This window comes from Theropithecus gelada, chromosome 12 (assembly GCF_003255815.1).
Source record: "Theropithecus gelada isolate Dixy chromosome 12, Tgel_1.0, whole genome shotgun sequence".
Classification (NCBI taxonomy): domain Eukaryota; kingdom Metazoa; phylum Chordata; class Mammalia; order Primates; family Cercopithecidae; genus Theropithecus; species Theropithecus gelada.
The window spans coordinates 42,284,797-42,308,109 of NC_037680.1; the positions used below are offsets into that span (position 1 = coordinate 42,284,797).

A 23,313-nucleotide genomic window follows, 5' to 3' on the forward strand; every position below is an offset into this window, starting at 1 on the left:
CGTGGTGGCTCACGCCTGTAATCCCAGCACTTTGGGAGGCCGAGGTGGGCGGATCACAAGGTCAGGAGATTGAGACCATCCTGGCTAACACGGTGAAACCCCGTCTCTACTAAAAATACAAAAATTAGCCAGGCATGGTGGCGGGTACCTGTAATTCCAGCTACTTGGGAGGCAGAGGCAGGAGAATGGTGTGAACCCAGGAGACGGAGGTTGCAGTGAGTGCCACTCACTGCACTCCAGCCTGGGAGACAGTGCAGTGAGATCGCGCCACTGCACTCTAGCCTGGGGGACAGAGCAAGACTCCGTCTCAAAAAAAAAAAAAAAAAAAAAAAAAAAAAAGGTCCACTCAGGCCGAAAGATATTCTTCCACCTGAATTAAGAAAAAGAGGTAATGTTTCATGATTCCAGGTTTGTAAAACAGGGATAATAATTCTGGCATTATAGGTTTGCGAAGATCAAATGTAAGAAATATAAAAGCATTTTAACATATATGAAGTGCCTCATAAATGCTCTTATTATTAAACATTTCTATGAAATGCCATAAACAAAAGCTAGGTGACAAGGCGGCCAGATCACTTGAGGCCAGAAGTTCGAGACCAGCCTGGCCAATATGGTGAAACCCCATCTTTACTAAAAATACAAAAATTAGTCAGGCGTGCACCTGTGGTCCCAGCTACTCAGGAAGCTGAGGCAGGAGAATTGCTTGAATCCAGGAGGTAGAGGTTGCAGTGGGGAAGATAGCACCACTGCACTCCAGCCTGGGTGACAGTGAGACTCTTTCTCAAAAAAATAAAAAATAAAAATAAACAAAACACACACACACACACACACAACTGTTTTGCTAAGTGAAAAGAGGAATATTTGGAATTTTATAACATAATTGAAATGAAAAGGATTTTGAAAAATGGGAGAAATGATCAGAAACGAGAGAATGTCGTTCAAAACAAACACAGGACATTTAATAAAAAGCAGCAAATGACTTATAAATACTGTTTATTGTAAATGCAAATAAAATTGAGGACTGTGTTTACTACAATTTTAGGGAAAATTGAAAAAGATGTAGATGAGAAATTAAAAATAATGCTAAGGATTAAGTCTAGATTAGGTTAAATTTAGTGTAACAGTGAAAGTATTTGGTCAGCCTTTACCATCAAATGTTACAGTGTCTGAAATTACACCTGCAGACTAAGTTTTCTAGGCTAGGGTTAAATATCCCTAATAAGGGACCTATTTAAATTGAGATTTCAGGTCCTGGTTATTTCTTAAGACCACAGCAGCCTTGAAAGCAGGAAGAATGAGCTCAAGAAAGGAAAGGGAAACACACACTCTTTATCCTCTTCCAAAAAAGATTTTTTAATGAAAGTTACATTTTCTGCAATATAGCACCACCCATTAACATTACAGAATGCAGGGGGAGCTTACCCTGATTTTGTAAAACTTACCACGTCTTTTGAGTTCCAAGAGGAATATAAACCATACATTTATAAAACCTTTATTAAAAGATATATTTAAAATATATATATTGTCTTTTTCATGAGTTATTTGCAGGCAGATTTATTCCAATCTTTGAAACAACACAGAATACAACAAAAACAGGCTGGGAGCATGGGCTCGCGCCTATAATCTCAGCACTTTGGGAGGCCGAGGCAGGCAGATCACGAGGTCAGGAGATCACGACCATCCTGGTTAACATGGTGAAATCCTGTCTCTACTAAAAATACAAAAAATTAGCTGGGCGTGATGGCACATGCCTTTAGTTCCAGCTACTCGCGAGGCTGAGGCAGGAGAATCGCGTGAACCCAGGAGGCAGAGGTTGCAGCGAGCCAAAATCGTGCCACTGCACTCCAGCCTGGGTGGCAGATCAAGACTCCGTCTTAAAAAAAAAAAAAAAAAAAAAGAATATAACAAAACCACTTTAAAAGAGAACAATGCATTTTAAATATATTTCCTGAAATAAACAATATTCCTTAGAAAAGATACAGAGTATTTAATTACCTAGATTTTAACAAAATATTCTTTATAGAAATAATTATAGTCTTTACCACAGAGTCACCAAATCTGTACCTAATCAAAACAGAGTCAAATAGAGCAGCTCTCATTCAACTCCATTAGGAAACACCAATTTCACATAGTACCACAGTACTTTTCTTGATGTACAGCAGCAACCTCTGCTGGACAAAAAAGGGGATACTTCTATTAACAAAGCACTGAGCTCAAACCTGTTTTGAACAGGAAGAACTGAAAGTTAGATTTCTTTCATTTCCTGTTAAACCATATTTTCAAGGTCTTAAAGATGCACGGGCCTTATCAAGTATATCCTTTCTGATTTTTGGATAAGTTGGATGTGCTTCAAGAACCTGCAAAACAAATAAAGAACCCACAAAAACTTGTAACTAATGATCAAAAACTACAGAGCTAAAAAACTTACTAGAAATGAGCATTACAGTTAAGATTTCCTTGTACTAATACTACAACGGCTATAACACTTTTTAATGGTGGCATTTTAAATGTAACATGATGATTCCTTTCTATTAACGGTAGTTAGATGAGAACAATAGAATGTGAATATCAAATGTAGAAAATATAACAAATATAATTGCTTAGCTAATAGATTAGTTGTATAAAACAATTGTGTATCAATGATTTAGAATAGTTTTGTAATTTAGCTTTTCATTCATAATATTTGATAAACCCTTAGAAAGTGACTTTTATACAGCAGCACACATTAGCTTTACCTGAAATGATCTTGAGATATACATATTTCTAGATCTACTGAGTCTAAGAGTGGGGAGATACTTGTTTTTTTTTAAATAACTCCAAAAACGATCCTAATATATAGCCTTACATTAGCATACAACCCTAACCTGACTGAAATACTGCTTTACAGAGACTCAGTAACTAACCGCAATTACTAAGGCCAAGTATTTACTGTAATGATGCTAACAGATAGCTCTGTGGGATCAAAATTCTTTTCTAAGGAACTTCTCTTGGAGGTCCTCACAGTGTTTAATAGAATGTCTTACATGGAACATCAATGGGACAATGTATATATAAAGAGACTGTAAATTCTAAAACCATAATTTAAATATTTGTCATTTAAGTAGGTGATCATTTCGTAGGGGATGAATTACAGAACGTAATTGAATGACTTCTAACAGAATTCCTTTTTATCTCTAATTGATCAATCTGAATTCTCTAATAACCAGATTCAGACACATTCATAAGAACTTCTAATCAGAACAATGATCTGGAGAATCTATATTATCTTCAAATATCTGCTAACTTAAAGACTAAATTTTATTTAACTTGTTTCTGCCACTGGTCCTTTTTATTTATTTATTTATTTTTAAAGTAAAAGTCTCTTTTACTCCACCTCTTTAATCCTACTCCTTTCCATACATGTAAATATTCTATGGTTTATTGTTTAATATGTACCCTTCAGTGGTCTTTGTCTTTAAATTGACATAAACATTTTATTATTTGATCTCAAAGTAAAAACATGTTTTTTATTTAGGTGAACATCACTTTCTAAATTTTGAACATGGATAATCTTCCTAAACATACTTGATAAATTATTTAACTAAAATTATATATCCTCTACTTCTATTCATATACATCTGGAGATTTTAAAAAGTAGGAAATTGTGCATCTGAAAAATTTTAAGGAATCTAAATTTAAGTGTTTACCTGGTGACATATGTCAATTGAATCCACATATCTTTTTGCTTTTAAGTAATTAAATGCCAGTTTGTATCCTGTTAAGACAAAAACCATAAAACAGAATGATGGAGTACACTGCTACTATTACTTTTCCTTGCCTCCTCCTCTTTTTGCTTACTCACTAGAGAATCTGTAAGGGAGGCTGGTGAATGAACAACTAAACTACACTATACAGAGAAGTTGTGTGATAACAGAAGGCAGAGTGACACAAAAGAAGTGTAAGAAGAAAAGAAAGTGGAGTTGGAAAAAAGGATCACGGTGAGTACACTGATCAGTCAGAAAGCTGCCATCCCACAACTGTGGTTTCTATAACTTTACTAGAAAAGTCTCATTTATTTCAGGTTATAGTAAAAACTCATCATAAGGCAGTAAATGACAACACAGCCATTCATTTATACAGTACAGATTTATTTAGCACTTACACAGGCAAACTGATGCCTACAGTTATGAGGTTTGCATTCTATTAGGAGAAAAAATACATTTTAAAATAGTTTCTTGAGTAAATGAATAATTTCAAAACTGAGATAAATGCTATGAAAGAAAGATCCAGGCCAAGTGAGTTACCATAAAGAACCTGAATCGGGGAAGAAGAGAGTATCAAGAGATGTCCAAAATCTGAAGAATGAGGCATAAACTAGCCTAAGGTGGGAATCAAGGACACTCTCAGACAGAGGAAACTGCGTGGATTAAGGCCAGTGGTAGGACACATAGGGAGTTGATGAACTTGGAGTATGGCGAAAAGACAAAGCACGTAGGAGGGCGACACAGAGGAAGGCAGATTAGTCATCAATGACTGGTAAGAATTATCACAATTAGTGATAGTGAAATGCCACATTTCTACTACCAACAATTGGAAGAATGTTTAAGACATTCCTTTTAATGGATGTTGTTCTCCTGTAACATGCTATAAAAATGAGAAAAGAAGACAAGAAAAGTAACAGCAGCTGTGCACTCAGTAAACAAGATATAATGCAATGTAAAATAATGTGTAATAATAAATATCTCACTCTACCTCTTAAAAATATGAAATAAGAAATGTGAATAGTGCTCTTGGGCTCTAATAAAAGTACCAAAACAAATGTTTAAAATTTTAAGTGTTTGAAAAGAACATTATCAGATGGTAGTAAAAAGAAAGAAACAGAAATGATCTAAAATTCATACTATTTTATATAGTCGGGCACTGCATGATGATGTTTCATTAACAACAGATCACATACATCATGGTGGTCCCAAAGATTTTAATAGTGTATTTTTGCTGTACCTTTTATACGTTTACATACACACACTGCTTATAGCATTCAGGATAGTAACATGCTGTACAGGCGTGCAGCCTAGGAGCAGTAGGCTATACCAGATAGCCCAGGTGTGTGGTAGGATCTAGCACCTAGGTTTGTGTAAGTATACTCTTAAGATGTTCACACAATAATGAAATTGCTTAATGATGCATATCTCAGAATATTTCCACTGTTAAGCAACACATGACTGTATATATACATATCTACACACACACACACGCACACAGGTACACGTGCGCAGGGCCTATGACAGAAACTCACAGCTCAGATTTTAGACAAAAATACAATGTTCCAGAGAGGTAAATTTGATGTCATTACCAACAAATGTCTAAAATGAACTAAAATGGTTTGTGACATTCAAAAAGAAAAGCAATTTTTAAGATGTCATGCCAAACATACTTACATGGAAACTAGTCAAGATGTCAGTTTTGGTTTGTGGCTTCCTGACTAGCTTTGGGATCTTACGCAAGTGGCTTGAGCTGTCATTTTCAGGTTTCCTCATTGCTAAACCAGGAATAACAACTCCTCCCTCTAACTCTTAGTATAATTTTAAAAATCACATAAAATACTTGTGAAATGGTTTTTAAAACCTTAGAATACCACAAAATATTAGCATTTTTTTATATGTAAACATTCAATATATTATCATCACAGAATTTTAACACTGGAAGAAACTTGATACATGACCTAGCACAAAAATTTCAGAGGAAATAAAGAGCTCAAAAGGGGAAAGAAAATGTGCACTGCAGCTGCACTGTACCTGCCACACTTACTAGAACTCAACCACATGCAACCAGGAGAGACAGAGAGAACGCAAACATTGTACACAGTCTAATGACTGTCACGTAACCTGAGAATGGGTATGGAGGGGGCAACATGAACAGTTTCTTCTCTCATTGGATCTCAGTTGTTCCTAGTGTGTTTCTTTTTTTCCTCGTATATATTTAAGGTGTACAAAATGATGTGGGTGTGTATATATGTGTGTGGATATATATTTATTTATAAATAAATTTTTGCAATTTACTGCAGTCAAGCAAATTATCCATTCATCATTCATCCTGGTGCCTCTCATAATAATATTCAATCCTGAAATCTATGGAAAGAGCATGAGCATGATTTTTTTTTTTTTTTTTTTTTTTTTGAGACAGAGTTTCACTCTGTCAACCAAGCTGCAGTGCAGTGGTGTGATCTCGGTTCACTGCGAACTCTGCCTCCCGGGTTCAAGCAATTCTCCTGCCTCAGCCTCCCGAGTTGCTGGGATTACAGGTGGCCACCACCATGCCCCGTTAATTTTTGTATTTTTAGTAGAGACGGTGTTTCACCATATTGGCCAGGCTGGTCTCAAACTCCTGACCTCACGTGATTCGCCCACCTTGGCCTCCCAAAGTGTTCGAATTACAGGTGTGAGCGACCACGCCTGGCCATAAGCACGATTTTAAGGGTTTTCTGACAACTGAAAAAATGAAATGCATTGTTTATTTGGCAGGCAGGTTGAGGAAGTGAGATGCAATGACAATCTTAAGGATGAAATTGAGTAATTAATGGAGAGCCTTAGAAAGAAATGTTTACCAAAGCAAAGTTGGAGGAACTGATAAAATAATCTATGAAATACAATGATGACACAATGAAAGAACTAGTCATTGGGAATCTCTTTATTTGTTGAGGTCTTCCAAGGAATGGAATATATAAATAATTTAACTTCTATGTACATTCTTTCTGTGGAATAAAGTGTCAAAATTAATGTTTTAAGGACATTTAAGGGCTTTTTATTTTATGAAGTGATTTTATTCTGAAAGATATGTCACACCTTAGAATAAAAAATACTATAAAATCATTAGTTCTTGTGCTTTGTACAAGTCTAGTATAGTATAAGAACAGATTCCAGGAAACTAAAAGATGAGGGAAGACCTAAGCTGACAGCAGTTAGTGTGAGGGTGACTCATTTGACTGCAAATCAAAATTGAATTCACACTGTGACATGGCTGCTGAAAAGACTGATGCCATCTTAGGCTGAATTAATGACGACAAAATGCCTACTCAAAAGAAAAAAATAGCTTAATTATAACTAGCCAAACCATAGTTAAGAGGTTTTTCATTTATGGTACAACAGGTCAGAGGGGCATGGAAAAATAAAGCAGCACTTTCCAAACTTACATGGCCATGGCATCTACCACCTTCATACTCCATTCTTTTTAGTTAAAAATAATAATAATTATTAAAATCTCCCCAAGTGCTCCAAAGCACAGTTTGGGAAACACTATTTTAGAGCTTCCAGGAGACAGCAACAAGGAAGATGAGAGACTCAGACAGAATTCAATCTTAGGAAGAATGGACAAGTAACTGAAGATGGCTTGAAAAGAAGCCCTAGGACACAAGACAGAAGATTGCAGTTTAAAGGGTCATGATCTGTAAGAGGGAGGCATTCTGTAGGTTGCTCTGGAAAACAGACTTGGGCAGTTTCAAGGAGGCATATTTCAACCCAACACAAAGAAAGAGTACACAAACATGAGGATGAGCTCCCTGGCATGAGGGGAGAGGTTGGTCATGACATATATTCTGATGCTACCTCTGTTAGGGACACTGTAGACTAGCATTACTCAAACAAACAGCCTATAAAACACTGGGAGTGGATGATGTTTCTAGATGCTCAGGAGAAAAAAAAATGGCCCATGGTCAAATAATTGTGGGAAACATGGCCCCCCTGTGATATCCATCGCAATATACATTAGTGTTTAACAGCTTTGAGAAGTAAAGAAACCTGTGTAATTAAATTTAATGCAATATTTTCCTAACCTACTTGGCAATGGAAACATCTTTTTCCATGGCATTCCCAATTTCAAAATAGCACCTCCTTTTAGAAGGAAGAGAAGGGGGCAGAATTAGACTAGATGTACACTGAGGTGACTGAGGACAAGTTTGGAACTCAGGAAATTGAACTATTAGTAGCTAATAATATATTATAAATATAAAATGTATTCTCCTTTCAGAAAGGTTGACGATGAAAATTGACTCAATGTTTATTGTTTTGAAAATAATCAAATGCATTTAAATGAAAAGTAATAAATAAAACATAATTTTTCTGTGAAAAATCTAGGTGATTGCCAAACTCACCTACTGCTGGATTTGTCCGATTGCTGTATTTCCATGCCATCTCATAGTTCAAGGCAGCATCTGTATACGCTTGTTCTTTTTCCATAATGTATCCCATGTATTCATAAGCTTTGCAGCAAGACTGAAGAAAAATGGGCGACATCAATAGATTAAACCTGATATCACTAAGATTTTATGGGATGTTCGTGACTATAGAGTCAATCATATTAACCCATTTAAATGACAAAACAAATAATGGTTTTCAACCTTGGCTAGGCAATCAAATTTTTTACTGAACTTAATAAATGATTCTGATGGCAAGTCTCCATTACAAATCTGCAGAATCAGGGTTTTCTTTACAGAATCAGAAATGCACAACAGGGCATTTGTATTTTACACAAGCACATGTACACTATTATGAGTAATTTCAACACATACAAAAATGGAGATAAGAGCATAATGAACTCCATGAACCCTTATCTTCAACAATTATTTCGTGACTAATACTGTTTCACCTCTATCTCACAAACCTACCCTTCTGTATTAACAGAAAAAATCCTCAGATATCATATCAACTAAGTCTAAATGTGTTAGTGTGCATCTCTAAAGATGTTATTTAAACAGAAACAATTTTATCACACCTAAAATGTTTACGACTCCTTAATAGCACCAAATATCCAGTACTGTCCAAATTTTTATTGTCTCAATATAATTTGTTTTTGTTAGAATGAGGACTGAATATGGATCAAACATTGTAAGTGGTCAATGTTTTGATCTAGTCTTTTTTGATCTAGAGGTTTCCCTTTAGTATGTCTGTCTGTCTCTCTGTGTCTCTTTTCTTGAAATGAAATGCAATAGAAACGAATATTTATCCCCAAATTTCTCACAACGCAGGTTTAGTTGACTACATCTTTGTGGTGTTTATATAACATATTCCTATGTCACTGACATTTTCTGAAAACTGTAATTAGAGGTTGGGATTCCATTTTGATTCTGGAGGGGAGGGGTGAATCTACTTCTAACATCAGTGCCATGATAAGCCACACTGGAGCCTGAGGCGTAAAAACATGGATGCGTGTTTTTGTATATTTCTTAATTGTATTTTTTTTCCAGAATATGAGTTTAAAAATACTGAGGAATCTGAAAGTATATATTAAAAATCACTACATTTAAGACTGAACATTTTATTTATACCTAAACTTAATTTCTTATCATTTTACTTTTCTCACTTTAATGGAAGAAATCTCACCAGCCATATTTTCATTAAAACCATTACCAATTACCTATTTTTTAAAAAACATAAAAATATGAATATAGGAATGCACATATTCCCTTTTGACTCAGGCTCCAATAAAGTTCAGCACAGCTGCATTAAATTATTATTTATCTTGATTACTGTTTCCCTTGTCTCATCCCAACCCTACCCCTGACATTGATGTATGTTCTTCTATTGGGAGGCACAAAATGTCTGATTCTCCATCTTTTTGTGATGTTATATCCATATATAAATTTATCAGGGTTGAAAAATGGGGATAGTCTATCAGTCTTTCTTCATTTGTTAGCTGGAAAATGTCTATGATGAGAAACGTCTCATTGACTATTTGGTTAACCAATTCTGTATAGAAAAGGCAGGATATTTATTTGCAAGCTTTAGAAATAGCAGTCAGTTCACTAGCATACTGTAGTGGTCACCAATTAGGTTTTTTGTTTGTTTTGTTTTTTCTATTTTGGATCTTTGAGAAGTCATGGATTTAAACATATTTTATGTGTTTCAATACATTGCAGTTATCATTCTTATCGATACTTAAAGTATCCCAACTTCGCGTGCTGGAGGTGTCTTCAAGTTGGCCTCTAGATCTCTGACACAAACTCTAATCATCATGGATAGCTTCCTTCATCATCTGGTACAGCAAGACAGTCTAGTGTCATCTTGTACATTTCCTGCCCCAGATATGGATGACTTCCATTTTTTAAATTATGTAATTCAAGGTTCCTAAGCTTTAGTTCTTAAATGTCATGCTTTCAATATCAACATATTCAACCAGCAGGGCTGAATGAAGCTTCTAAAGCAGCTATCATGTTCAACCATGCAATGTATTGTTATCAGCATTCTGGCAAACTGAAATTCTGTGTGCACTGAAATTCCCATGCAATCTTGGTTAATCCTAGACTAGATATGAAAGGGTAAACTATTCAGCAATTTAGATTTTCAAAACCTATTAATGAGCATTCTGCTTTTCAAAGCCAATTTAATATAAAATTTATGTAACTAATCATCTAGAATAGTTTATAAATTGATAAATGCTTGGATCATTCAGGTTCTTAAGTTCCTAGGAAAGAATCTTAATAGTACTAGATAATCACAATTCCTCTTTAAAAAATAAATGGTCCATTTGTAATCTAATTCACTCAAGGAGAATAAAACAGATTTACTGTGATTAAGGTTTTGAAGTAATTGATATGAATATATGAAGATAAATATCATTTCTAAGTTGTGTGCAATTATTTCTCAACAAAAAAATAAATCTTAACTTTAAAGAACTGCTATAATGCCATCTTTTGTAATTAAACATCAAAATGTTAGTAAAAAGTCTTAAATTCTAAGGACTTTATAATATTCAATTTTATACCTAAAGATAAGGAATTTTTATTAAACAAATGAAATTAAAAGCTGAAAAGACTTTCTCCCACAAAATATATTATGCATAATAGATTCTAATAATGAGAAAATGACATGCAGCTGCAGTAAATTCAAGAGTATTTCTTAATGGGAGGGACAGACGTCCGCAATTAATGTTGTTCTGCAATTTTCATTAGTTCTGGGATGAGATGGATAATCACAGGCAAATGTTTGACATTCCAAAAACACTTTCTGTTAAGTAGGGCATCACTAGAGCTGAAACTTGAAATTGCATAAATCTTTTTTTTTTTTAACTTTAAAGGACAAATTTTTTCTTATTATTAATGCTTGTTTTCTGATTGTGGTAAGAATAAACATTTAATTTTCAAAAATCACACAGGAATCCTTGGAAATGGACTAACACTCAATGATATCTATATGGAAAGCTTATGCAGCAAAGGTCAATAATTATTTTTTACTCTTCAATCACCTACTCTATTATGACGCAGGCACCGTTTTAATAGTTCTTCTGCCATGTCATATTTTGCTGATTGAATGTAAATATCAGCAAGTAGCAGCCAACTCTTCTCAAACTCTTCGGCATCAATAGCATTCCAATTCATTTTCGCAATACGTTTCAGCTGGTTTCTGGCTCGTGGCGTCTGTTTCAAGATCATATAAGCCGTTGCCATTCCCAAGAGTGCTGGGATATGATCCTTCTATAAGAAAATAAACTTTTAGACCACAAGATGCACAAACATAAATGTCTCAAAAACACACAGAAAGCAGAAAATGCTACATGAGAACTAGTTTGTGGATTCCATTTCTAGCTCCATTACAGATAACTGTGATTACAGATCATTATTTAACACATCAAGTACCCTCAAGCTGCTATGAAGAAACTTGGTCAAGCACTGTGTGGTCAAGATAATTCAAGATAATGACAACTATTCAGATGCCACATGCACACAATTACAATAATTAGTGAGACTTTATCTTTAATGGGGTTCAAATAGTCATGTTTTAGTTTTGTATAGAAACAGAAAAAATAAAACTGTTTCAGTAAAATCCTTATTGAGCAGTTTGTATTTCAGATTTAACATTTAGGCTCCTTACTTCTTTCACCTGTCAAAGACGAGTAACAATAATTTACCTGACGATGGTCCTTACCCATTATGACTTCTATTGCTTTATTCCCCTCCCTTCTCCTTTTATCCAAAAACCTCTTCTCCCAATAAAGTTTGAACAACGAAATGTTAAAAATAAGGCACATAATTAATTCACCACTTGGAAAGTACATGAAATAAACTAATGCCTTAAATTATGCTTTTAGATTTGGAGTCTGCAGCTTCCTAAAACAATCTATATGATATTCTTTTGGATAGAGTTTGAAGTCAGAGAATGTCACTCTATGAAACCAATAGGTTAATGAGAATTCATATAAAATGGAGGCCATTAGTGATCTATCCAGACAACTAACTTTCATAAGCAATAATGTGTATGTTCTTGATTAAGGTAGGATGCTTCTTAAATTTCAGCAGAGAGATTACGATGCATTTATAAAGAAAGAAGCCTCAGCTTGACATACAAATAAAGGGGCCAGGGGGACAGCTCACATCTGTAATCGAAGCACTTTGGGAGGCTGAGGCTAGTACATAACGAGACCTCACCTCTACTAAAAATAACAAAGAAAAACTAGCTGAGTGTGGTGGCCGGCCCCTGTAGTCCCAGCTACTCAGGAGGCTGGAGTGGGAGGATCTCTTGAGCCTCGGAGTTCAAGGCCACAGTGAGTTAGGATCATGCCAGTGCACTCCAGCATGGAAGACAGAATGAGACCCTGTCTCAAAATAAAAACAAAAACAAAGGGTAAGAAATTGTGACTGAGGACTGATGATATCATTACTATAATAGAAGTATACTATAAGATAGCAAATTTGGGTAACTGATAAGGAATATTGTAAAAGGAGAGTGGTAAAATGTTCAATGTCCAACTGATTATGGTTGGAAGTAAGAAATAACTCTGGAATAGAGAAGGGCAGTACATCAGGGTTTTATAAAAACAGCTTTTAGAAATATAAAAACTTCCTTACCTCAAATTCTATGTCTATCAATAAACTTCCAAGATGTAATCTGTTCCTCTAGGTAAGGGGTGGCAAAATGGTTTGAGTGTTAAATCCAACCAATTGGTTGTAGATTACGAAGACCTGTTGGATGTTACCAATAACAGAGCCTCACCCTCTCCTCAACCCAGCCCACCTCAGGTGGGCCAGGAGAGGAGAGAAAATAGAGGCCTGCTATGTATTTGTCAGCAAGGTCCTAGGACAGCCTAAGAGGAAGAGGGTCCTATTAAAAGGTCCCACATTCCCCTTACACTACACAATTAAAAATAACCTCTCTGACTTACACTTTGAGTTTGATTAGAATCTACCGGTTCTTCACAACTTGATCACTCCTGAGTGAACTGAAGAACAGTTTCTAAAAGCAAACCTGAGTTCTAATCCCTGCATTAGGTATTTCTTTCTGGTGCAGACATCCTAAGACCTAGAGCCAGCTTCTCTCTCTGTCTCTCAATAACTCTAAATTGCAGTAACTTTAGATTGCCAAGGACAAGACTCGGATGTGGACAATACAGCTGTATTACAAACATCTCATCTTTATGGTTTGAGGTGATGCAATGAAAGCAAGTAGAAACACTTTAGCTTGGGTTTAATGTATCTTCCAGCATGTCCTCCATGATTTCCTGTCACATACCTCTTTTTCAGTCCCTCTGAATGACACACAGGATTGTGAACATACCCTATGTTTTTCTGCCTCCCTGACTTCATTCACATTTTCTTCTTCCTCTGGAACACACTGTCTTCATTTCTGCCTGTTAAAATGCAATTTATCCTGGTTCTTCAATCATACCTGCTTCTTAAATCCTATTTTTTCTTAAATCATACCTTCTTTACAAAAGGGTCCCCCAACTCTCCTTATACTGTCTCCTACAGCATTTTTATTTGCAATTCTAGTAAGGAATGTAACGCATTTTGCTTTGTATTAAGTCATCATAGTCAGTATGCTTGCCTTGTCTTCCATAGACTATGAGAAACTTGAAAAAAGGGACCATACATTATTTATCTTTGTGTTTCCCACTATGCTTAGCACTTGCTGGCTGCTTAATGAATATTCATTATATTGAATATATGCAGCCTATGAGTTAAAAGAAAAAAATGTGAGATAAAATTTGATGCTTATGAAACTTCAGCTCATGTATCATTATCTTTTGAATAATATGGTTAGTAAACATATCTGAAGATAGTATTTTACTAACCACATACGTAAGGATGATTAAAAAAATAACGTAGTCTCATCAACAGAAAGCAGGCATAGTCTTTCTAGGAAATAGCTGTAATATCATTCACTGCTTTTGGCTTTTTTTCCTCTCTTAGACTTCACAGTAGGGATAATGGATTTAGTCAAAATAAACTTTATCATTGTTATGAGATAGAATAGCACATCACAGCATTCAGTAGCTATGGCACTTGACATGAGACTGTGCTTCCTCATGTTCCTAGAGATTCTCTTAGATGTACATGATTACTCTACTTCTGCTCTGTCTTCATTCAGCAGCTGTCATCCATCTGTTCCACAAAGCCAATTCAACAGAGCATGACCCCTGAGCACATTACTTCAATGTGTGCAGAAGGGCCTTGCTTTGGAGGGTTGCTGCTGACGTGCTGCCCTGCTCTTTTGTTCCAAGTGTGGTAATAAAGCTGCCATCTAGGATACTTGTACCCAAGCCACAACATGAGTTGCAGGTCTCCCAAACCCCTGACATCTCAATCTCCTCCAGGGCCCTGGAAGGTGAGGGGAAAGAGATCACTGTACAGGGCTTTGGGTAGTTTATTGTTGCCACTGTGACCACTGAACCATAAGAAATCACAGAAAAATTCTGTGTGTCCTCTGAGAGACATAAAATGAGCTTCCAGTGGCCTACAGCATCACTGAATGGAAGAATAAACATGAAATCCAATGAATATGCTTAAAAGTAACTTACCAACTGCTGATGGGAGGGTATCTAGAATTCCTTTCTTAATATCAAGTAATTGAAGAAATAAAGTGCTGTGTGAGGGAAGGAAAAACAGTATCTACAGAGTAAGAAAAAAGGTGGAGGAGGCCGAGGTAGGAGGTCAGGAGTTCCAGACCAGCCAGGCCAACATGGCGAAACCCCTCTCTACTAAAAATACAAAAAACAGCCGGGCATGGTGGCAGGCACCTATAATCCCAGTTACTTGGGAGGCTGAGACAGGAGAATTGCCTGAACCTGGGAGTCGGAGGTTGCAGTGAGCTGAGACCGCGCCATTGCACTCCAGCCTGGGTGACAACAGCAAAACTCTGTTTCAAAGAAAAGGAAAAAAGGTGGATTCGAGCACAGCGAAGAGAAGAAAGCCTCTGATTTTGTAAGAATAATACTATGAAAATAACAAATCTGAAAAGATTGCAGGAGGTTATTTCAGTGTTGCCAAAGAATATCATTATTTGTGGCTGGGCGCGGTGGCTCACGCCTGTAATCCTAGCACTTTGGGAGGCCGAGGCGGGTGGATTACAAGGTCAGGAGATCAAGACCATCCTGGCTAACATGGTGAAACCCCATCTCTACTAAAAATACAAAAAATCAGCCGGACGTGGTGGTGGGTGTGTGTAGTCCCAGCTACTCGGGAGGCTGAGGCAGAAGAATGGCGTGAACCTGGGAGGCGGAGCTTGCAGTGAGCTGAGATTGCGCCACTGCACTCCAGCCTGGGCAACAGAGTGAGACTCCGTGTCAAAAAAATAAAAAAAATAAAAAATTATATAATTATTTGTATGACTAAGTTAGAAGCTGTCAGTATTGCTCTCATGTAGCTATATAGCCGGAAAAATTCCAAGTTCATGTAAGTGAAGAGGTAAGATATCAGGGCAGTCAGGTGTTTACTTCCACTTAGTAAGTTAATCTTGGCTACATCTACAACACAGAAATTCTCCAGAGGATAAAGTGGCTCCCTTGAGAATTAACTTATGTACTTTTGAAGAATTCCCTTTCTCTGGAATTTAACATTCCAGTAGAGAGAAATACATCAACAACACATCAAAACAGTAACATCGTCTCTTCTGCAAAGAAGGGGACATTGTATATGCCCAACTATATACATAATTTTTAATAAAAATTAAGCCGGGCGCGGTGGCTCATGTAATCCCAGCCCTTTGGGAGGCCGAGGTGGGTGGATCATGAGGTCAGGAGATCAAGACCATCCTGGCTAACACAGTGAAACCACGTCTCTACTAAAAAATACAAAAAATTAGCCGGGTGTGGTGGCGGGCGCCTGTAGTCCCAGCTACTCAGGAGGCTGAGGCAGGAGAATGGCGTGAACCTGGGAGGTGGAGCTTGCAGTGAGCCGAGATCGCACCACTGCACTCCAGCCTGGGCTACAGAGCAAGACTCTGTCTCAAACAAACAAACAAAACAAAAAAACAAAACAAAACAGGTAATTAAGTCAATCTTTCTTCAGAAAATAAACAACTAATCAAAATACATGTTTCTATACTACCAAATAAAGATAACATATGAAGCTGAAAAAGAAAATCCACTAACCTCAGATGCTGCTATTTCAGTGAAGGTATTTAATGCTTGTTCAACGTTAGATTTCTGTTTGGTAGCCATTAAGCAATAGTTTTCCATTATGCGAAGCTGTACGTGACCCTGAACAGTCTGAGGTTTTAGTTCCTTAAGAAGTTTTTCTGCTGTTCTTACTGCCAATTGCACAGATTCTTGCTTCTCAGTTGAATTACTGTATATAATTAAAAATAAATCACTTATGTCTCTTACTCATGATACAATTCATTGAGATTAGAATTGGCTTTTGTACAAAAAAGCTCTGGGCATTCTTTTATACTCTTTTTTTCATTCATTTAAAAGTAATCTTTTGTGAAGAATGTCACTCATTCTCTTTGAATACAAAGTGAAGCACAGTTACGATGCATTTTAAACAAAATTAATAGGGACTCAATAAAACACCATTAAGCATTAATTTCCTCTAGAATGAAGACAAAAGTTGGACAATATCTACATGTTGTAAATGTGTGCATTCCAGCAAATATAAAACTATAAGTAGAATCATAAAATTAACATATATCTATTAAAAAAGTGAAAGGAAAGAAGAGGAGGAAAAAGCGACAAATACTGTATTATTTCATTCTATGTTTAATCCATTTTACACATAGGAAAACTGAGGCTTAAACAGGTAATTTGCTAAAGGTCACGCAGCTAATAAGTGGTAAACCTAGGACCTGAATCTAAGTTTATCAGACATATAAAATCTACTCTGTTCTCCTCACCACGTTGCCTATCAGACTTTCAGAAATTATGTGTGTCAAAAAGTAATTTCAAGTGCAATTTGAATATTTAATAGCAATTTTCTTGTTTTATACACACACACACACACACATATACACAAATCAATTAATAAAAGGAAATTAAACACTCGAAGTCCAATCACTAAAGCCACTGGTCTTCTTCTCAGACCTTAGGCTTATCTTACCTAAAACATGTCACACTGTTGACTACCATTTTCAAAGTTCTTCTCCCTTGGCTTCTATAACACTACATGGCTTTAGTTCTCTTTCTACCATGTTGATTGCCCTTTTCTGACCTTCCTTCCTCCTCCAGATCCCTTAAATGTTAACAAACTTAACATTTAGTTCTCAGATTTTTGTTACTTCATTCTACCACTTTCAAAGAGGCCATTCATGGAGTTCCAACTATGCACTCTGCAGATGTCTCCCAAATCTCTATCCCTAGCTGTGACCTCTCTTCAGAGTTTTAGTTTTGTATTTTGAATTGCCTGCAGAAGATTTCCACTTGGATAGCTTATAGTTCCGTAACAGCAATGTTACCTCAACCTTCCTATAACAACCATAAACATGCCACTTCCTAGCTCTAATTGATCTCTGTAATCCAAGCATTAAAATCTGTCATTGAAATCTCTTGGCAATCTAGTATTAATTTTTTCCTGCTCCTCCATGCATCTTCCCCTGAATACCTCATGCACTGCTATGATTCCTATGAACTCTGACAATACTTAATATCCATGTAAATCCATTTATGTTTAGTTGCAGATTGAAAGGTTTCAGGTATTGTCTTGCCTCTTAAGTAAATTACACACTCCTGAAGGCAGGAACTACCTCATATTCCCTTTATGTCCTAATACATTCCCCACATGCCTTGCCCGAGTCTAAAGAGAGGACAGGCTACTAATGCAGGTTGATAAGTAACCATTGACTAGCAGTATACCACACTAGCAGCAGTCAGGACTCAGTCTAAATCTTGCCTCCATCATTACTATCACATTAAACAAGTTGACTCAGCTTATTTTGCAATACTATTGTAGAAAACAAATGAGATAGTGCATAGAAAGTATAGAGGACAAGGTCTGGAAAATACCTACCATTTGTTAAGTAGTTACTATTATTGTGTGGATAATTTTTGCCATAGTTGTCAAATTCTACAATTAGGGGAGTGTCTTCATAACATGTCTATTATTATTTAGGAAACCTAAAAACATTTTATGCCTGTTTCAGAGAACAGTTATGTTAGCAATAACTAATCTATTGAATAACTATTCAATTTGCTAAAATAACTATGCAATGAAATGCCTATTTATTTTATTCATCTGCCCTTTCATTATTGCTATCCTAGAATTTAGTTCTTTTGTATAGTATCCTGTTTATTATCTCCAACAAGTGTTTTTTAAAAAAGGATAATATGTCAAATAACTCACCCCAGGTCTCCATCCAGGTTTTCAAATACTTCACCTCCAATAGTTTCATTATCTGGATTCAAACAGATTTCTATCATATTATAAAGGGCATTTTGGCCCCAGTCACGATCTTTCCGAGCTTTATTAAAATGTCGAAGGGCATCATTTGGTTCTCCAGTGTACCTTGTTAGATGTTTAAAAGAATTATTTATTTCAATCACTGACTACAAAACTTATATTAGTTTATAATCTGTCTGGTAAATAAAACTGATGAACTATTTTGAAAAGTACATTTTTTTTACTACAAAGAAAAGCTTATTCTACTTGATTTACAATGAGAAAAAAAAATTATGTAGCATTTATTTGTCAATAGATTTACCAAAGATATAGTCCTTTACAATACTGAAATCCTGGCTCCAACTTTGCTCTGGAGTTACGTTTCTCAGCCATTGAGAAAAATCTTGGGACATCCTCGAGTTTTCCACATCTTCTTAGGAGATCAATCAAACGAGATAATGTCATATAATTATCTGGAAACAAATAATACTTCAGATATGGGCAACATTTTATATTGTTTCTTTTGTTGGTTATAATTCTACTTCATTAGTGTATAATTTACTTATATAAAGTACATTTTAAATATAAGTAAAAAATGCCTCAGGGAATAAGTCCCTAAAGATGCTGTATGGCCAACTAGATGATCTACTAAATGACATAGTTTGGGCTGGGTTGGTCACATCTACATAGGCAAATCTGGAAAAATGAATATTTCTTGTAACTTTTCTACTGTTTGGGGGACGACAACCTTAGAGAAACAGCCTCTACCTAGGTAATCTAGACTTTCAACTGTGTAGTTCAGGGATACCGATTTAATTGGACAGGGCAAGTTCACTGTAGGTCTCTGAGAACCCCTCTCCTACTTACTCTTGCTAGGAAGGACGTGGGAACAGTACAATTGACAAATAATGTATGGGGTGGGCAATAAGAAATTTTTCTCCAGTCTCTCTTTGATATGTACATATAGCTAACATACCATATGCTAACTTACCATACTAGAACCTTAGCATATTAGTTCCTATATTTTAATCCTGTTTCACCTTCTTCTAAAAAAATTAATTCATTCATTCATTCCTTTGATCTCAGGTATAATTTCCTGGCAGGTTCCTAGAAAGCCTTCTCCCAATTCTATCTAATTCTCTCTTATCACTAACAAACTAAGTTACAGAATAATTTAATAAATCTTTTTTAGGATTGTAAAAATAATGTATAGACACTACAGAAAATAAGGAAAAAATATAAAAAGTATAAAGAAAAAAAATCAACATATTTCCAGCTAGAGATTAGCACATTTTGGTGTGCTTTCTTTCATATATTTGAAAACCAACCGATATATAAATGTAAGCAAAGATACGTTATTTCTTTGTTTACATTCATACAAAATCGATGTTTATTTACATATATACAAAACTGGAGTCACATTTGGGGTTTTGATTTTGATTGGTTTTGATTAGTTTTAATGTTGATTTTGATGAACATTCAACAGTAAACATTTCCCAATTGTCATTAAAGAATCTTCCAAAACATGATTTTTAATGGTTGCATAAGGGCCTACTTACTGATGATTCACATTATTTATTTCTTTATAGTGGTATCTTTTAGATGTTTGGGTGCTCAAGTTTCAGTTAGCACAGGACTAGGGATATGTAGGGGAATTGCAAAAACCCTTAGGCTATTCTCAACATGTTCTTAGGTTGAATTTCTAGAATTAAAACACAAAAACAAAAAAGCTTGTTTTAAAGCTATTTATCCTTGACTCTATTTTGCTATTTGAAAAGAGATGACATCATGTAAATCCAGCAATTTTCCTGAGTATATATCCAAAAGATTAAAAGCAGAGACTCAAACAGGTATTTGTACACCAATGTTCACAGCAACAACCTTCATAATAGACAGAAAAAGTGGAAAGAGCCCAAATAGATAATCAAAATGTAGCACGTACATATAAAGGAATATTGTATATTGTATGTCAGCCATAAAAAATAAGAAAATTTTGACATACACTTCAACATGGATGAATTGTGAAGACATTATACCAAGTGAAATAAGCCAGACACAAAAGGACAAATGCTGTGTGATACAGCTTACATGAGGTGCCTAGAATAGTTAAATTCATAAACACAGAAAGTATAATGATGGTTGCTAGGGGCTCCGGGAAGAAGAATGAGGAACTGGTGTACCGACTTACAGTTTGGAATGGTAAAAAAGTTTTGGAGATGGGTAACGGTGATGACTTACAAAACAATGTGAATGCATTTCATGCCACTGAATGATACACTTAAAAATGGTTAAGATGATGAATTTCGTGTTATATATGTTTCACCACAATACAAAATATTCTTTAAAAAAAGAACTTCTGGAAACACTGTATCTACTCAATTACAGGATGTTAAACTAATACAGGTTGATAGTATCGTTTGTCCCCTTGACACACAATCTTAAGTCCAGAGATTTTGTTCATCACACTTTTTAGCATCACTAAAAAGGGCACAATAAGAATATGGTTTCAGAAAAAGACAACTCAAATATTGGTCTTGTCGTTTAGCTATGTGAATTCAAACAAATTTCTCAAATTCTTTGAGTCCAATCCACTTATTTTCTTAAAATAGCATTATAATATTGACTGTAGGAGTGCTGCTATATAAATAAAGCCATGAAAAATACTTATAAATTACAAATGTTATTAATAATATTTATACTTCAAAAATTTTGATAAGAAATAGAATACCCCATAATAAAGCCACAGCATCTGGAAGCTGTACTGGATTAAGCAAGAACTAAAGGTTAAAATTTCTGGTGAAATTTTTTTTGCATGATACTGCTAGTATTGTCAACATTGGGAAGGCAATTTCTAGAATATTTCTTATATACTATTGAAATGTATTCATTATTAGTTCAAGTTATAATTACCAGTGACAGATTAAATTACATTCACTTGTCTTTTGGTTAACCATGACATTTGCAAATTTCTGCACTTAAGAAATCCATTAAAAACTAAAATGTGTATTACCCTCTAAAAAACTTAGCTGGTCCATCTTTATTGATGGATAGTAAGAAGATATCAAAATAGTTATAGGGTGACGAGATGTGGCAAGCATACAATGCTATGGTATGGTATTACAAAGCACAGGATTCCGAACTTTGCCTGGAGGAGTTGGGAAATTTTACATAGGAGTTGACCTTTGAGCAGCCTCAAGGATAGGAGGAAGATCTTACTAGACTGACTGGATGTGTTGGCTAGCTATCAAGCAAACAGAACTGAGGAGACACCTTAACCGATTACTATGAAGGAAGGGGAAAGCTCAAGGCGATCTGGAGATTCTGACAGAGAAAAGGGGTAATCTGTCATGACAGCAGTAATTAGATCTAGAAGAGGAATTTTTCAACTACTTAAATTAAGTCAAATTTGTATGGTACATTTCTGAAATAAGCTAAAATAGAGCCTTAATCTAAAGTACAAGATGAGTTACTGAGGATAAACAATAATGTACACATAAAATGAATGTAGATACATATGTTTTAGAGTAATTCCAACAAAATAGATCTGTGGATAAGTGTGTAAGGTACTAGTAAGAACAAGGCATACAACACAAGATTAAAAACTTTTACGATTAAAAATATCACATAGACAATAAAAATTTACTGAAAATTTTGTGGTTGTTTTTGAGATCTCACTCTGTCATCAAGGCTGGAGTGCAGTGGCGTGATCTTGGCTCACTGCAACCTCCGCCTCCCAGGTTCAAGCGATTCTCCTGTTGTATTTTTAATTGACTTGGTGTTTTACAGTCATTCACTGATCCATTCAACCAATAAACATCTATGTTGCCACATCCATGTGCGTGGCATTTTGTCTGATATTGGGAATATAAGATAAATATGGTGAGTTCCCTGAACTTGAGGAGTCTACAGTCTAATAAACAACACAAATATGCACATAAATATTTTTAGTAAAATACTATAAGTAATAAATATGCATGGACAAAGTAACCGAGGATTAGGGTTACCAACTCATCCCAGTTTGCCTGGGACTTTCTGTTAGCATGGGAAGCCCCGCATTCAGGAAAACCCTTCGCTCTGAGGCAAATCTAGGATGGTGGCTCATGCTACCCAGCATCACCTAAGACATTTTTTTAATGTAGGTGGTGGTAATGGGATGCAGATTTACTTTTGTATTTTCTCCCAAGAGGGATATATTTTAGATTATGTGTTTGGAAAGAGAAAAGAGATAAGGAAGCTAAAGTTCATTTTAGGCAAAAGGAAAAAACCCAAGCAAAGACTTGGAAGCGTGGTTGCATGTCATTTGGTGTTGCTGGAATACAAGATCCTTATATTGCATTTATAAAAAATTGCTTTTATATTTGTTTACCAACAATCCAAAGCAGTCAGTCTACTCAGCCAATTTTTTTGGGAAAAAGGCTGCTGCCAACTAACAGAAACTTAAGTGAAACAAAACCCACAAGACACATGAAGGCTTCTTCAAATCTTAGAAAACTATAATGTGTGAGATTCTTCAAATCTTAGAAAACGGTAATACTTTTAATGCCTTAAAAATATTCACAACAGAAGAAGTCTGTTTTTTTAAGAAATAAAGTTAGATCATTGTCTCAAAGGGAAAGACTGTGAAATGGGAACCGCTTGAGATAGAATGAAAATATTATGTATATTACTTTCAAATGGTAGTTTAGAGAAGAGGAATAAGAGAAAACAGTGTGGAACACAAGGTAGAAATGGCAGGGAAAAAAAACGACACAAGCCTG

At 35.6% G+C, this 23,313-nt stretch overlaps 1 protein-coding gene across 1 annotated transcript in view; it reads right to left on the reverse strand.

Annotated features, from left to right (window-relative positions):
• Positions 1-1,479: 1,479 nt before the first annotated feature.
• Positions 1,480-23,313, reverse strand: part of TTC21B (tetratricopeptide repeat domain 21B) — an 80,525-nt gene continuing 58,691 nt past the window's right edge. Inside the window, exons 23-29 of the mRNA XM_025405547.1 lie at positions 18,879-19,029; positions 18,521-18,682; positions 16,336-16,531; positions 11,219-11,443; positions 8,126-8,246; positions 3,687-3,754; positions 1,480-2,357 (exon numbers count right to left, since the gene is read on the reverse strand). Of these exons, the coding sequence (XP_025261332.1) occupies positions 2,280-2,357; positions 3,687-3,754; positions 8,126-8,246; positions 11,219-11,443; positions 16,336-16,531; positions 18,521-18,682; positions 18,879-19,029 (1,001 nt within the window). The 3' untranslated portion in view covers positions 1,480-2,279. The remainder of the gene's footprint in view (positions 2,358-3,686; positions 3,755-8,125; positions 8,247-11,218; positions 11,444-16,335; positions 16,532-18,520; positions 18,683-18,878; positions 19,030-23,313) is intronic.